At 38.4% G+C, this 17,604-nt stretch overlaps 1 protein-coding gene across 3 annotated transcripts in view; it reads left to right on the forward strand.

Annotated features, from left to right (window-relative positions):
• The window catches only part of THUMPD2 (THUMP domain containing 2), a 31,764-nt gene extending 15,571 nt beyond the window's left edge, over positions 1-16,193 (forward strand). For 2 of the 3 annotated variants that reach the window (XM_066378428.1, XM_066378429.1), the window contains 5 exons: positions 3,587-3,674; positions 4,831-4,902; positions 5,354-5,468; positions 9,279-9,387; positions 15,269-16,193. In XM_066378428.1, coding sequence (XP_066234525.1) covers positions 3,587-3,674; positions 4,831-4,902; positions 5,354-5,468; positions 9,279-9,387; positions 15,269-15,593 — 709 coding nt within the window. In that variant the 3' untranslated portion in view covers positions 15,594-16,193. The remainder of the gene's footprint in view (positions 1-3,586; positions 3,675-4,830; positions 4,903-5,353; positions 5,469-9,278; positions 9,388-15,268) is intronic. The other variant, XM_066378430.1, reaches the window with a different exon arrangement.
• The last annotated feature ends 1,411 nt before the right edge of the window (positions 16,194-17,604 follow it).

Here is a 17,604-nt window from a genome sequence, read left to right on the forward strand (position 1 = left end):
TTTACTTTAGCCAGTAAAGTGTTTTCATAGAGCCTAGTGGATATGGTTTGCTCTGACCAGTTAGAGCTATGAAAGATTTTATCACAATAATCTACTGATTACATGATTCATGCTGAAAATTATATCTCATTATTTGTATTATTAAATGACTTTCACAGGCCCCTATTTAAGCTAAAATTTTTAGTCTGTTGGCATCTTGGAATTTTAATTAAAATAAAAACTACAGCACAGTTCTTACAGTTCACCTAGAACATTAACTGTGTACGTACAGCCCTCCCACACTGCACATATAGCATTGTGGATAAGAGCCATGGACTCAGTTCTGCCTTCTCAACAGATTAACTGCAAATGTGAGCAGATTATCACATTTCTCTGCTATAAAATCAGGAAAATAATAGTACCCATTTCATTGCTTTGTGGTTGGGAATAAATGGGATAACCTACATGAAAATGCTTGATACTCTTTAGGATACAGTGTTGAATAAATTTCAACTGCTTTATTTCTGTAGCAGATCAGCAACTAGGGAGGGAATAGAGAAATTGCTCTTAGAGTAAGATTAATTTATTCAGTGAATTTCGGTTGAAACATCTAATGAATACTTATATACTAAGCATTGTGCTAGATATTCAGCATTCAAAGATGATGAAGATGGTTATTGAGTTCAAGGAATTCAATGTAGTGGTAGAACTACATTGAGTATTTGGGATTGGGACTGCAACATATCTATTTCGGGAACATAATTCAGTCCGTAGCAGGCCATAACCACGGAATGGGTCTAGTCTGAAGGGGAGGGTGGTGATGGGTACAGGGGTTGTATGATGTCTCTGAAAAGCTGATGCTTGAAGAATGAATGTACCAGCATGTGACATTTGTCTGGGAGGAGTGGGGACGTGTAGTGGGGAAAGGGTTGGACCAGGTGATAAAAGCAACTCAAGAGCCAGAAGAAGACCCAGTGGGTAGAGAGGTGAAGATTGCTTGACTAGAGTTAGGAAAGAGGATCTACCTCTGAGGGAGGATGGTAAGCAGACGAACAGAGAGCAGGCTCAGTTAATGAATCCTTTAACTGGAGAATGGAGGAGTATCTCTTCAATGAGAATACTAAGGAAGGGTTCCTCGAGTGGACAAGAGAAGGAAAGGAACTTACAAGCAAGGGTGTGCGGGTGCGAAGGCTTGGAGGTAGGAGAAAACTCGATTTATGTGGGGACAGCAGGTAGTGTCAGTGCAGAAGGACAGGGACTACATAGGAAGAATGGGAAGAAATGAGACTGAGCAATCAGAAGCAAGTCGTGAAGTATCTTGTAAACTGTGCTGAACAACTTGGGTTTTGTTCTAAAAGCAGTAAGAATTTAAGCAGCTGAGTGATGTGATCAGATTTGTGATTTTTGAGATATTACCAAGGAAATTATACTATATTTTTAAGTAAAAGAGAAATAAAAAGGAAAAAAGAAGTTTTCTTACAATACTTCAGGCAATGTAGAGCTGAACTAAGGCAAAATTAAGGATAGCAAAAAGGAGGCCATGAATTCAATAAAGATTTAAGGAGTCTAGAGTAATTGCCATATATCTGCTTTAGAAAAACTAGTAGATATTGATGGTCAGCCACTGACATAGAAAATGTAGGGAAAGTAGTATATATTCAGTAAAAAAAAAAATGCCTGATTAGATGTTTACATTTACATCTCGGAAGTTCAGGTGACAAGTCTAGGCTGGCTGGATATCCAATACTGTATATAACGGTAAGTGGCCCAAGAAAATGAGAAACGTATTGAGATATGAAATGCAGGGAAAGGAATGCTCAGTTTACACCTGCTGAATTTGCAGTGCTCCAAGTAAAAAGTGTCTAAACACATTTGAAACTAAAGATATGGGATTCAAGTGACAAGCCTAGGCTAGAAATGTAGATCAGAGTGTCTTCATCCTGGTAGTAGATGGTGTGTAAGAGAATAAAGAAGAAGTGGAGAAGAGGGTCAGAACTGCATGTATTTTTGTGTTATTATAAGTCAACTGAAAATCTGATTAAACACCTTAGCCAGAATTCTATGAAAGTAGAGAAGTATTTTTATTTTCAAGGATGTTATTTCTGAACACGTTCTTTCCCTGAGTAAGGTTATTAGATTTATATAATGGGCCCTTTTGTTGAAGTAACAGCATATAATATGCCCAGGTTTATGAAAAATAACTCATTTATTTTGGTCACATATTAATAGGGTCAGCACCCATAAAATAGAACCTCTATTGGTAAAAATATACTTATAATTGTCAAAATTTTCAAAGGCTCTACATAAATCCCTGATGATTAGAAAGGCACTTAGCAATATGTCTGGACAAAGACAGTTTTCCATACCAAGTCTCGTATTGTGGTACCAAGAGGGAAAAATAACCTCTCAAGTCTGGTTTTAACTAATGTGTTTTGTAGCCAGACAATCCAAGCCTAGCCTGTAGCATCAAGATTCCTGGATCAAAATATTTTCCAGTCATTCCTCCTGCAAAGTTCATATCCCAGATTCTAAATCTATGGATACAGTACTGTCTGCAATATGCATTATTTTCTGAAAAACCTTTAAAAAACCAAATTCCCATGGGTTTACCATGCAGAGCTTCCTTATCATAGCAGCAAATATACAATTACTCTGTTTTCTTTGAAAGAGAAACCTCATCTAATTATAATATTTTAAGAGGCTTACAATAAATACACACACAAAAAAAAACAAAAAACAGGGTAACAACATCAAAGACAGATCAGAAACAAAATGATGAAAGGCATAGGATTGGTGTGATGTTTGGAGAAGAGCCCTCTTAGTGGGTTTGGAACAAGCCTCCCCCCAAAACAACCAAGCATGAATTCTTGAAATTATATCTTCACATCTTACCCACAAAGTAAATAAATGAAATAGGAAACTGCACTGAAATTTCTAAGGAAGTGCTTGTTCATTGCATTAGACACGTAAAATCATATTTTGAAAGTTTCTATCAAATCGGGAAACGCTGACAGCAGCCCAGGGGAGGTGGAGGAAGAAGTATGAAGACCAGAGGGCTCACTGGGAGACGCCAGCTCCGGTACAGACAATGCGGCGTCGTGCTGCAGTTCATCTTTTGGGAAAGATGCATATGAGCAAAGAGCAAACTTACAAAAGGAACTTTTTATAGGAAACCTATTTCAAGGGTCAGCATCCATCCAGTCCTTGCCATACCACAGCTCCATCGCAAACCAGCCCGTTCTTCTTGATGACTCCAGATCAGCAAACAAAAGTTCTCTTCCATATGGAAAGACAGGGAAGTATTGAAACACTTTAGAAAAATTTCCTGCACGTGTGATTAAATTTTATAAGCTAAACACAGAAGAGTTTAAGTTTCTGTTATTTAAAAATTTTACCTTTCTGAAGTTCCACACTCGCTGGTTAAACAAAGTGCCAACTAGAAAAGGTATTTTTGTATACGATTAAATACTCCCAACTTAGGGAATACTTTAGTGTGTGTTGCATGACCATGATAATTCACAGGTATGAACAGGTTAATCGTTTTTATTTATGTCAGGTTATATCAGGTTCTTCTTTAACTTCCAGTAATATTGGCTCTATCATGCAGGGTTCCTTTAGCCAGCAGGGCTTACATCAGGACGGCAGGACTGAGATCCACCATAGCGTGGGCAATGGCCTCTGTTGCTGAAATTAAGGTAAGGAAAATGTTTTCATTCTTATTAATATAATAATTACATTTTTTTTTTATAATTGACCTGGCCGGGTAGCTTGGTTGTTTAGAGCATTTTCCAGAAGTGCAGAGGTTGCTGGTTCAATCCCCAGTCGGGCACATACAGAAACAGCTCAGTTTTCCTGTCTTTCTTTCTCCCTTCCCCTCACTCTAAAATAAAAAATAATAAAATAAATAAAATAGGTAAAGCTTTAGTCATTTCAGACTGTTGTCATTCTTTAACATTCCGCATCAAATCCAACTGCTTCTTACCACTTCCACCAATACCTCTAAATTTAAGCTACCATCATCTCCTGGATTCCCTAACTAGCCTCCCTGTTAACACTCTTATCCTTCTTTTCTATTCTCAACAGATCATCTAGTATGATCGCTTTAAAATGTAATGTCATGTTCCTTCTCTGATCAGAACTCTGCAGGAGTTTCCCATCCTTCAGAATAGAACCAGCATCTGACAGTACCTACCAGATATGACATGTGACCCCCAGAGTGGGAATGATTAGTTTTTTCTCCAAATTTCTCATTCTCTTCCCAGGTGCAGATAGGATTACACTCTTCTGGCTCCTTCACATTGGGTGTATCATGTAACTGACACGCTTCAGCCAGTTAAATGTTGGTGGACATGATGTGTGTCACTCACAGATGGCACCTTTAAGACCTAATGCGTAATTTGTCATGCTGTGTTTCCCTCTGCCCCAGTGATGGCAGTGCTCCAAATGGTGACCACTTTGTCAGTTTGGCCTCCAGAGTGAGGAGCAGAATCCCCAGGAGCCCTACTGTGGGCTTGTAACAGGAGGTTGCATGATGTTTTCAACCTCTAAGATTTGGAGATTGTTACCATGTACAACATAAGCCAGCCCATCTCAATGGAATCACCTACTTACGCCTCTGGTGTGATCACATTTTCCCTCTCATTCACTCTGCTTTGGCCATAACTGGTCTCCTTTCTAATCTTTAAACATGCCAAACATATACTTGCCTTCGGGCTTTACCAGCTGAAATTGCTCAAGTGTAAAAAGGAATCTTTACTCTTACGATAATAGTGATTCCTCAAGTTTCAGGTTTCTTTTAGAATACCTACTATAATAGACCTAATAGTACCAAATCAATATTTCTGTCTGTAGCCTGGTGCATTCGTTTTAGATCCGATGTGTGGACTCGGAACAATACTTTTGGAAGCTGCTAAAGAATGGCCGGTAAGTTTTAACTTTGGTAAACTATTGAGAAATAGATTTACTTTAATTGGTATATGCATGTTCGCATACCAATTATTTACAAGTAGATTGTTTTGGGGGATTATTATTCTAATTATATGAGCCACTATTTACTATTGTCAAATGGCTTATGAAGGTTTAATTACATTGCTATATTATTTTTTTAAATAGTACAATAAATTTAGCATAATATGAGTAATTCCAATAATTAGTCATGGCAAATTTTGCTAATCCCCAAATTCTTTAGGCATTTGAAATTGTAAAATATTATTAATAGATTTTAAAATTTTAACTAAGATTTTTGTCACTGAATATCATTTTAAAGAAATAGTATAAATTTGCTTCAGCCTGAAATAACACACTTATTGATTTAACTAGAGAAAATACCTGATAGTTTTATTTATGCTTAAAATATTAATTTCTTTCCTCACAGAATGTGTACTATGTGGGTGCCGATGTCAGTGACTCACAGTTACAGGGCGCATGTGACAATCTGAAAGCTGCAGGCCTCACAGATAAGATTGAGTTCCTTAAAGTCTCTGTGATAGGTATGATGTTAAAAAAGCAAACATTTGGGGAAATGAACATAATGTAAATATCTCTAGAATCATAATATTAATTAAGACTCACTTTTCATATATAAAGACTGAGTTATTTTTACCCTGTAATCCATCGGTGGGGCTAATACTCAATTTGCTTCCAACATTATGGTTGCAACTTTTTTATTTTTCAAAAGATTTTCAGGAAGAATGTTCATATAGTTTTCCAAAGCATCGTGAATAGGTAGTAGGTAGGTCCCAGGGTTGAATCTGTAATCTGAAGAAATAAGATATTGTTTGAAAGATTTTTTTTGTAGTGGAAAAATAGGAGTAACGAAGTGGGCAGACAAGTTAGTCCAAGACCCCATGGGACCACTCAGGGAGATCAAAAGAGAAAGATCAGCACAGTTCACCAGGCCAACGACATGGCTCCTCCCCCAAGAAGGCAGCAGCCTCAGCATCACCCAGAAAGGCTCTTGGTTCTCTGAAAAATTGAGGAGGAGTTGATCTAGAACTAGTTCGGGGAAGGGGGCATAATCCAGATATCTGTTCCCTCGTCCCTCCTCCATTCTGCAGCTCTCCCAAGTCTAGGAGGGAACACTCCAGTCGTTCATGGAACTTGTGGATATTGACTAGAGTGGATCGACAGTGTTATGATCCACCCACCCATTTCAAGATGGGGAAACCTAACTTTCTCATGTGGGTCAATTCTTTCATTTCTTAAAACAAATAAATGCCTGCTATATCCCTTTAAAAGAAAATATAAAGCCAAGCCTGACCTGTGGTGGTGCAGTGGATAAAGCGTCGACCTGGAAATGCTGAGGTCGCCGATTCGAAACCCGGGGCTTGCCTGGTCAAGGCACATATGGGAGTTGATGCTTCCTGCTTCTCCCCCCTTCTCTCTCTCTGTCTCTCTTTCCTCTCCCTCTCTCTCTCTCCTTTCTTAAAAAAAAATGAATAAATTTTTTAAAAAAATAAAATATATAAATTACTATTATCTGGCCTCAAAGAATTCCAGTCTGGCTCTCTTCTCTCTAAGTTGCAGAGGGCATGTGATTCCCAGTACAGTATATACTTGGGTGACTTGGACAAGAAAATCAAGATGCCCAAAAAGTTTGGTATGTTTGGAGCTATCACTGTGCATCAAATTGCTAATATGTTGAGCTTGCCAGTGTGTGAGAAGTGACTACATCTGAAGTATTACATACTGCATGACTGTAATAATTTGTGTCCGGATATTTCAGTGGGTTTGGAATGGTCCATTTGTCTAGAGTACTAACTTTTCAACATGTTGTTTGGAACAAATGTGTGTTTGAAGGGGTAGATCTTGGTTATTAGTTATAGAGTGGTACATTTGTTAGGGTGCATTTTGGTGTTGGCCATACTATTGAACTTACCACCACTTCCCATAGCCTAAAAGGTTTCAATCATGGCCTGTTCTTCTAGCTGGTAATGTGATCAAGGCAAATGTGGTGGTGGATCTTGCTGAATGCAGTTTCTCAATGCTCCAGCATGACTCTTGACACAAATGTTCAGGCCATCAGAAGCATCCCAGGTACATGAGATGGGGAGTCCATCCCTACCTGGGGAGTCCATCACTACCTGGGGAGTCCATTACACCCTATTTGCCACAATTCTGAATCGCACACTCCCACAAGGGAAAATGGCTATTAATTCTAGATTCACATTCTACACCATGCATGGCCAACATATGGCCCACGGGCCAGATTCAGCCCGCATAATGAGTTTATGCGGCCCGCGGTTAAATTTTTAATATTCTCCACTACTTTAAAATCTCAGCTACTCAGAAGCGGAAGTGTCTTTGATTATTGGAATACGAGATATTTAAGAAGATAGTGATACGTGGAAAAGAATTCCGCGTGTGACTCATCTAGGGTTAAGTTCCAATAATTGGTCAAAGGATCCGCAATACTTCTTTATTTTTAAAACAATTCCATTATAAAGATTTACAACTTTTGTACTCGTCTGTACTCGATATGAACTGTTTGACGTTAGCGGTGATGTGAAACCCACATTCTTTTAGGCGGAGTTTGCCAGTGCGCACCCAGGGTCAAACAATTCGTTATTTTTGTGGTCAAGTGTGCTGAAGCAAGTGGCATTGTAGCATAGACAATAGCTGCAGTTGAAAACTGAAAACATGTCCAGGCTGTTTGTAAAACAAAATAATTGTTTTATTTGCGATATAACCCCTTCAAGCTCATTCTATTAATTAAATATTGTTTCAATTGATTGTGATACAGTTTGGATACTTATACAGTATGTAATTATATTTTTATTAAAATATATTTTTATTAAAATAATATTGTATATTAAATTTTTTTTCACTCACATTTATCCATAAACAAATTACATAACAAAATTTTGTGTACTTAAATGAATCATTTTTTGTATTTAACATTTTTTAATTTTAATATTTCGTCCAGCCCATGAAAAGTTTTCATTCTAATCTGGCCCCGGGGGCCAAAACTGTTGGCCACACCTGATCTAGACCCTCAGCCTCTTATTGTATCTCTGCTCAGGGCTTCTAAATAACTGTCTTGCCAATAACTCCCTCTTGCCTTTGTGTCTACAAATAGTGAGAGCGTATATGAGGCTGAAACAAGCTTGTCCAGAGGGAGTATAAATACCAGCATTAGATCATTTGGACTTCACACGAGGCTTTCCCATTCAAAGGCTGACCTTAAAAGTGACATTTAACCTCTCTGAACTTTAGGAATAATGATAGCTAACTAACAAGGTGTTGTAAAGATTGAATTTCAGTCACAATGCACAGTTCCCGAGATCCTTAGATGCCACCAGGAAGACAACTCAAGCACATGAATTGGTCAGGCTCCCAACAGTTGGTTTCGGGAAGGTGTCAGGAGCTGGGCCATAGCTTCAGAGCCCCATTTGGGCTCCATGGAATGCCAACTGAAGGTCGTTGGCACCCATTCAGTCACCAACAGGAATCTCATTGTCTCCACTCTGTTTCAGCAAGATGTCTTCGGTATTTCAGCTCCAGCAGGGAAACGCGGTCTTCAATCTTCAGGGGAGAGTCTGCTCATTTTCAACTTTTAAGTTTTCTTATGTACATAAGAATGGGTGGAAAGTAAAGAAGTGGAAAGTAAAAAGAATACTCAGAAAATGTGGAAGTTATTGTGTGTATTTACCATAACCTTATGATAATCTAATTTCTGAAATGAAAAGGTAAAGATGAGAAAAAAATTTAGATGTTATAAGCAAGCCTTATGTTTAATTTTATTTAGTGATAATATTCATTCTGTTGATTATTAGTGTTTAACCTCTCCTCTGGGCTTAGGACTTAAGTAGATGTTCGTAATATTTTGGCTCCCCTTAAAAATTCAATGAAAGCTATGGATCATCCCTCTTAAAAATTAATAGATCTATCTACATATGTAAAATTTTATATATAACTATGAAAAGGGAAATGAAAGTTATAGAATATAGTTTTGTAAAAGGTTTTTCTAGACAACATAATGTATTTCTTCTTGGATCTGGCAATTTTCTAGTCATGTAATATGTTTAAAGAATTGAATTTTCTGGTTAATTAAAATTCTGCTTAACCTGTGTCATATTTTATCATACCTGAAAAACCAATTTTCAAAGAACAGAATGTAATTATTGTACTATTTGTCTTCAGTAATTCTGAAAGCCTTTCAGAAACTTGTAATTTCTTAGAAATAAAATTAGCAACCCTAAATTTTATGTAATATGCAAAAATAATCCGGCGTAATTTTCTCCAGCTAGGTTGTAAATACTCGAGCTTACTGAGTAGGATTCATGATTTCTGTATTGCAGGGTTGCCATTGCCTTCGGAATGTGTCGATATTATTATTTCTGACATTCCATTTGGGAAAAAGTTTAAGCTAGGAAAAGACATCAAAAGTATTCTACAAGAAATGGAAAGGTAAGGTGTTGAATTTATTTCCATAATTTTGAGCTATTGATTGAAACAAAATATATTATAGCTTTTCAGTAAAGATTTCATTTCATTTTTAGTAATTTTCTAGAGTAGCTTAATTTTCTCAGGTTTTAAATGAGTTTATAATTGAAATCCTTATTTCATATCATCTCACACTTTATTTCATTTAGAAAAAAATATTAAATTTTTATTATTGCCTGAAATTTGAGTATCTGACATAGTGACCTACACTTCAGTCACTGAGCTAGGTAATTTACATATTTACTTCTAATCATTATAAAAATCCTGCATTATATGTGTTAATCCCCCACACTTCACAGATGGGACACTGGTACTCAAAAAGATAACTTTCTCAAGATCACACAGCTACTAAACAACAGAACAGTATTGACATAAGGATCATTCAGTAGAGTAGAATCACGCAGCCTTTATTGTTGATTGTGAAATGAAAATGCAGAAGTGTTATTCATGTTACGGTTTCTAAGATCAATGTCGGAAAATATAATTCAGTGAAAATATTTCTTGAGAGGTCCAAACAGTGATGCTGGAATCTGTATTTTTCTGATCTGTATTTTTCTGAACATAGAATGCATAGAAGAATGAAAGGACGTGAATAAGCAGTCATTTCATATTAAATTGTCTCAGCTGAGCATTTGATAGAGCAGGGCAACATAAACGTCCAAGGGCCTGAATATAAATAATGTTACCAATCGAAAAAGTGAATCATGTGGGCTTGGGTGGAGAAAATTCAGTGTCAAGGCTGACATCCTATAAGAATTAAAGCTTGACATGATGTCTAAGTTCAACTAAGAATCATCTAACCTCCTTCTTACTAGCTGGTTGCTCCTAACTTCTTTTCGGATTATCTTATTTTTAAGCAATGTGCCCTGTTACACAGTTACCTAACTTTTGATATGTTATGTGAGATCTCTTTCTGGGCTACATTCATAATTTAGATACTTCCTGAGCTCCTGTGCTCCCTTCTGCCTGATATCACATTCCCCTCAAGCAGGTATTGCAACCCTGACTTCATAGTTGAATTATTTCAGGAGCTTTTGAAAAATATCTATGCCCATCCTCCACCTCTCATCACCAAGACTCTGATCTAATTGTCAGTATTCCTTCATTACTCCCAGAGTGATTCTGGTGTACAACCAGGGTTAATAACCATAGCCTTTGCACCAAATTAGGTAATTCACCAGCTATACTGTTAAGCCAGCTCATGGTGAGATACTAATATGTGTGAGTAGTGACTTACATTTAACTTTGAACTTTCTGAAAACAATGGCCTAACCTAACCAACAATTGAATGCTGCATATTTTAGACATCTCCATAAGTCAGTGGAGGGCAGTATTTTGAGTAGACAATCCTTTCAGCACTAGTAAAATTGTATCAGCCTGACTTTCTCCAGGCTGGTTTTGGTCTTCGTAGGTAATTGAAAATGAGACAGTAATAGACATTACTGCCATCACGTTGTGGCAGTAAATTTATTTATCTAAGAATCAGGAAGATATTCAAGATTTCCTGCATAATTTGAATGCCTCATAGGATCAGTTGAAAGTGTATGCATTTGGACATAAGGAATTTCTCCTGTGATCGAGTGTCCTTGCCACCTGCCCACAGCCTTTATCGCTTGACCTGACTTTTTATGGTTTGAGGTTTGATGTAGCATTAAAGCTTGATACAGTGGTAAAGAGTACAGGCTTAGGGTTCTAATCTGGGCTCTGTCACTAGTAGTTCTTCGATCATAGTCACATTGCTTAGCCACTTTGTGCCTCATCTTTAAATAATAGTACCTACCTTATAGCATTGTTCTGAGGAGTCAGTGGGTTTAAAGCTCTTAGAACAGTGCTAAGTACCTAGAAAGTGCTCATAACTGTTAGCTTCTACTGGGTTTTTTAGTGTAAACCATTTCAAATCCTTTTAGGAAGTAGGTGGGATATATATATATAAATATATCTAAGTACACATAACTTTTCCCCCAACAGTTTATGAATAGTTTAAGGCTCGCAATAGAAAATGGAAGGGAGGGGAACTGTGTGAGTAAAAATGAAAAAAAATATATAAGAGGTCAGTAAACCCGTTTATAACAGGCAAGAAATAGTTGCTCTGTATGTCAGAACTGGACCCTTCGAGGAAGAATGTGCTGTCAGAATTAATGACTGTCAGGCCAATGATTCTCTGCTAGTAAGAGCTCTGCACTCGCAGCTCCATTATTTCCGGCTTTAATTGTTTCATCAGTAACCATTTCATGCATACAGAGTGTTGTGAGGAATTCAGAGAAGTAGAATATTGGAACTTTCCTCTCAAATATAACCATGGAAAACAAATGAGCAAAATTAGAAATTCAACTTGCTTCCCTGAAAATAGAAGTTCTTGTGTGCCCAACAAGCTTGAGGTGGATTCACTGGAGAAGCAAGATTTCAATGAAATTTAGAAATTTTGGAAGAATAAAACAGGAGGCATACCATGTTTTATACATCCAGGTGTTCAAGAAGTATTTCTTGAGTAAATACTTCAAAAGACTTGTTCAAGGAGCATACCAGACTGCTGGGAAGAGAGATTGATGGTAGAAGGTTAAGGCCTAATGCATTCCAAGGTCAACTAATTTGGGACCATTTGTATCCTCTACCCCTAGTTTTGCAGGTTCACATGCAAAAGAGAAATCTCTTTTATGTTGTTTGATACAGTTTTCTTAACTTGTTGACCATTGAAAATTTTTTTAAGAAGAAATATCTCATACTAGACTAGTGTTCAGAGGATAATTTGGGAAATGCTGCTTTATAAATTCTAAATATGTGTATATGAATTTGGAACGATGCCTAGAAGTATATTTATCAATAATGTTCATCTCTAAGAAGCAGGATTTCAGGTGATTTTTACTTTCTTATTTTCTCCATTATTTGAAAAAAAATTATAATAGTATCTTAATGAATGTTCTCCTAGACATCTCTCAAAGATATATCCACTAATGAAGATATGTGTTTGCAATTTTACATAAATTGGAGCATCCTTAATTTTCTTTACTGGAAAAGAAAATTTTCACTTTTTTTTCACTCAGGAACATGTCATGAATCTTTTTTCTGATAAATTATTATAATGTATATTACAATTTTCCATGACTACCATAGTATCACATTATATGTGTGTACCATTATGTAAACCATACTTATGGATATGCATTTAAGTAATTCCCAATTTTTTATTTTAAAAAAGAACAGTGCTCTGAACATCCTTGTACAGTTTTCAAACTTACTATATGACCAAGTTACTTAAAACCAGAGTACCTTGTTTTCTTCCATCTGCAAAATGGTGATGCTAACAGGACATATTTTAACGATAAATAATTGGTTTTTTCTCATGATTAAATGATATATACTATAAAGTATTTAAAACAGTACCTGGCTTCACCATTATTGTCACTATTGTTCTACTACTTCTGTTATATCTTCTTAGGATAATTTTCTAGAAGTGAAATTGCTGAGTCAAAGATTATACACATTTTATATTTTTAATACATTATTGTGAAACTGCTGTCCCAAAAATGTTACTCTGGTTCCTATCTCAGCAGTACTCATTTTCTCATAATCTTGCCGTCCTTAGTATAGCCATATGTCTTTTTGGTTTTTGGAGGTTTTCTGTTTGTTTTTTGTCAATATGATAAGTGAAAAGTTCTATCTCATTTATTATTTTAATTATATTTCCTTAGATGTGTTTAGAGGTATTTGTAAGTTTTCTTGTTTCTGTCCTCTGGTAGAGAGCCACACCCGTCCTCGCCCCACCCCTCCTCTCTCGGTAGAAGAAGTTCCTGCTGCCAGACTTCCCCTCCTGGGTCCTACCTCCTCAGCACTCATACTCTGTCCACGTCACATTGTTATCTTCAAACCATTCATCTCATCCTTTCCAGAATTAGTCATCCCTTCCCCGGACACCTTGGGAGGTCTCACGTGTCCCACACCCTACTAGGCACTGGGGATGTAACTGTGAATAGGACAAAGTCCCTGCCCATGTGGGGCTTGCATTCCAGTATAGGAATAGTCACTCATAAGTAAACCGGGTAATGTCCAATCATGACTGATAATATGTAGGAAATAAAACAGGACATTTTGCTAGAGAGTAACTGAGAGAAAAGCAGTGGCTACCTTAGATTGTCAGGGAAAGCCTCTCCGAGGAGATGGTATTTGAACTCTGGGACCTGAGTGAGGCGAAGGCACACAAGGGGACAAGTGCTTGATGCAGAGTGAACAGCAAGGCTACGTGTTCTAAGATGAGACCAAGCTTGTTGAGTGAGCAACTGAAGGAAGGTCAGTTGCTCAGACCCTAGTGAGCAAAGGGAACCAGGCAGGCAGTGAGTGGGAAAGCTAGGTGAGGGTCAGGTCGTGTGGGCGTTTAGAATTTATTTGAAGTGTAGTGGATGAGAGCCGGATTCACATTTGTTTTCTACGTGGAAACTGGGAAGGGAGAGTGGGAAGCGCGACAAGAGGGCAAAGGACCTGTCAGGAGACTGTTGCAGTAGAGCAGGCAGGATTTGAGATGGAAGTGAAGTAGATGTGATGTCATTCAGAGACAGATTTGTCTAGATTTGCTGATTGTCCTGATGAGGGAAAGCTGCTGCCATGTTTGCTGGGTGTGGGGAGATTCCCTTTACCTCTTGCGTCTCTAGCTGTCACCCTGTTTTCTTACCTACACAACCAAACTTCTTGTGAGTAGTCTACACTTGACATCTCGGCTTCCTCACCTTCTAGTCCCCTCTTGATTCCATCAGAGCAACATTTGCTCCTGCCCTCAGTGCAATTGCTGTCACTAGGTCACCAGTGACTTCTTTAATCCTAATCACTTCTTAGTCCTATAGCATTTGACACTATCGAGACCATTCCCTTCCTGTACTCCTTGGCTTCCATGACATCACTTTTGTCTAGATTTTCCCTTGGGGTTATGTTTCATGGGCTCGTCCTCCTCTATCCTCCCATGTTCTCTATTCCTTGGTCCCTTTCTCTTCTCTCCATGGACTGCCACCCCCAGGATCTTACCTACCATCATGGCTTTATCTACCATTCACTATTGAGAACTCCAAAATCTCCGCCTCGAGCTGTATCTCCAGCTGTCTGTTGGAATCCACACTGACGTCCAAAGAGAATCCTTTTCCTTCCTCCTTCTGACTTACCCTCATGCCAAACTACTTTCAGTGTCTCCTCCTCTCCACTTCTCCCTGTCTCTGATGCTTTCTTTGCCTCCACCACCCTCCCTCACTTCAGCCCCTCGTTATGCCTTGACCTGGCTTCCTCCTGCTTGTCCTTTAACTCACAGTGTAGGCTTGGGACCCACTCTTCAGTGGCCTCTCCAGCACTGTCCAGTAATCTCTCCAGCAACTCAGAGGACTGTATATCATTTGTGACTTTTCCACATTAGTACTCTAGACTGTGGTCAAATGATTGAGGAAACGAATTCTCCTCAACAAGCTGATCTTTCAGGTCTTCCCTGTGCCAGTCCTTTGTCCACATCCTCACTCTTCCTGGTGGCTTTCTTCTGCCGTCAGCCGATTGTTTAATAAATGCTGATTCTTTAAAATTTTTTCATTTGCCTCTTCTTTTGTACAATCACTTGTTAGAATATTATTATAAATTACTTTGAGGCTTGCCTTTTAAGTAGAGTAAAAATAGATAATTAAAGCAGATTTGTACTAGCAATTCCATAATTACTATAATGAATATGCATTATGGAAGATGCGTAATTATCAAAATCCTTGTATTTAAATAGATGAAATTAAATTTTAAATTAAAAACAGCAAATATTTTAAATAAAGTGGGATTGTTTGTTATCTGGAAAGGAGGAAATACTCATACCAATTATCTTTTTTTGTCCCAGAGTGCTTCGCTGCGGCGGAACCGTTGTACTGTTGCTTAGTGAAGATCACCGCAGGCGGCTTAAAGATTGTGGCGAGAGCAGCATCCCTTTGAATTTTAAAGGCAGCCACACAGATGACCCTGGCATTGAAAAGTGCTTGATTCCCGAAGAAAACACTGGCACATCAGAGACAGTGTCATTTTCGTCGGAAGCCAATAGCCAGGAAAGCTTACACAAAATGCCAGCATTTGGCTCGTTGGTGCCAGTGGAATGCTACCAAGTTAGCCTTGGGAAAACAGATGCATTTATATACAAATATAAGAAGTCGTACTCTTCTGGACCATAGCGTGCTAGATACTGGGCCAGGTTCAAGTCCTCATACGTGAGCCCTACAGCAGAAGTGGTTGTCTCTCGGATGCTTGATAGTGCCACAGAGTTCCAGGTAGACCAAGTCCCCCGAAGACAGGAGGCATGGCTGCTGGACACAGGTTTTAATAAGAGTTTCTGCCTTCGGCTCTAAAGGGCTTAATGTTTCTGACAAAGAACAACGAATAAATATTTATGTTGAAGTACTCTTAAACTTTGTATTCCATGAGAATAGAAAACCTCTGCTCTGCCTGCAGTGTTCCTGAGCAGAAGCTGTGTGTGACATCAAAACAAGCGTCCAGAGGGTCACAAAGCTGGTAATATTTTATTTTTGAAGTTAGAAACTTTTATGTCAATTCTTTTGATATTAAACTTGATTTTTGAACCTACCATTTTCTTCTCCATTGCAATGAAAATAATTTTATGTACAATACATGTTATATGTTATATGCCTCATATTATGTAAGACATCAGTGGGAATAATAGTGATATGAATTAAGCCAATATTCTCCAACATGATAGAAAATAGAGTTTGCTTTTTATCTAAAAGCAATAATAAATTGTCACATTATACTTATTTAAATTAAAGGCATTTCATGTGTTCACTACTTGAGAAGAAGAAACAGAAAATTGATGAAGAAATGATTATTTTTTCAATAACTTAATGTTGTAGCTTAGCTTCTTGGATGCTTTAGTAGCATGTGAACAGCCTTCCCATATTCGGGGACTTTCTCACCTTGTGAATCCCACCTCAGGGTACTCTTGTCACAGTGGGGCTATTGGGGTACAAGTGAGAAGTGAATTTTTACCTGAGAGTACCTCACAGCAAGCTCGGTGGAACCTGAGCCTGTCACATATTCATTCAACAGATATTTGTTGTGTACCTGCTATCTGCCAAAGCACTACTCTAGGCCCTTGGCTCACATCAGTGAACACCTCTGCCCTTATAGGACTTAAACATACTAGTGGGAGAAACAGATAAGTAATTTACTGGGTAAGTTAGAGAAGGTGATGACTGATGGAGTGGGGAAGGAAAGCAGAGAAAAGTGATTGGGAGTACAGGAAGATGGGGGCAGAAATGTTTCACCTTTTTAAATATGTAGGCCTCAGTGAGAACATGAGATTTGAACAAATATTTAAGAGCATTCCAGGCAGATAAAACAGCCAGGTGCAAAGGCCCTGAGGCAAGAGAGTGCCTAAGGTGTTTGAGGAACAGCAAAGGGACAAGCACTGCTGGGGTAGAGTGGGTGAGGAGAACAAGGGCTAAAGTGGCAGGCAGGCAGGGCTGCCAGGTTAGATTATGGAAGGCCTTGAAGACTTATTTTGACTTTGACTCAAAGCCATTGGAGAGTTTGAACAGGTAGCAAGCTAACATACACTTCACAGTATCACTATGACTGCTGTTTTGTCACTCAATCAGAGGGGCAAGAGTGGAAGTAAAGAGACCAGTTGGGAGTTTTTTGCAATAATCCAGGCAAGAGAAAACAGTAGCTTGCCCCAGCATGGTAGCAATAAAGGTAAAAGAGGCAGCTGGATTCTGGCTGTACTGTCAAGGTGGAAGCAGCATGTCCCACTGATGTGTTTGATCCACTGGTGTGATAGATGGAGAAAAGACAGAAATGACTGCAAATTTTGGCCCAACACCTGGAACAATGGAGTTTCCACTAAATGAAAGGGGAAAGGCCACAAGAGGGGCAGACTGGGTGGGAAATGTCAGAAGTTCAGTTTTAGACTTATTATTTTGAGATGTGCTTTATAGCAAGTGGAGATGTTGAATGTATGAGGGTGCAGTTTAATACAAAGGTCTGCTCTGGCAGTATAAATTTGGGGGATTTTCAGTATGTAGGTGCCATGAAACTAGATGGGCTCACCAAAGGACTGTGTGTGGGACAGAAAGAAAGGGGAGCAGAGATGAACCCTTGATTCCTCCAACACCAAGAGGTCAGGAGAAGAGGAGGAATCTGCAGAGAAGATTGAGAAGGACGGAGTGA

Source organism: Saccopteryx leptura, chromosome 3, assembly GCF_036850995.1.
Source record: "Saccopteryx leptura isolate mSacLep1 chromosome 3, mSacLep1_pri_phased_curated, whole genome shotgun sequence".
NCBI classification, from domain to species: Eukaryota; Metazoa; Chordata; class Mammalia; order Chiroptera; family Emballonuridae; genus Saccopteryx; species Saccopteryx leptura.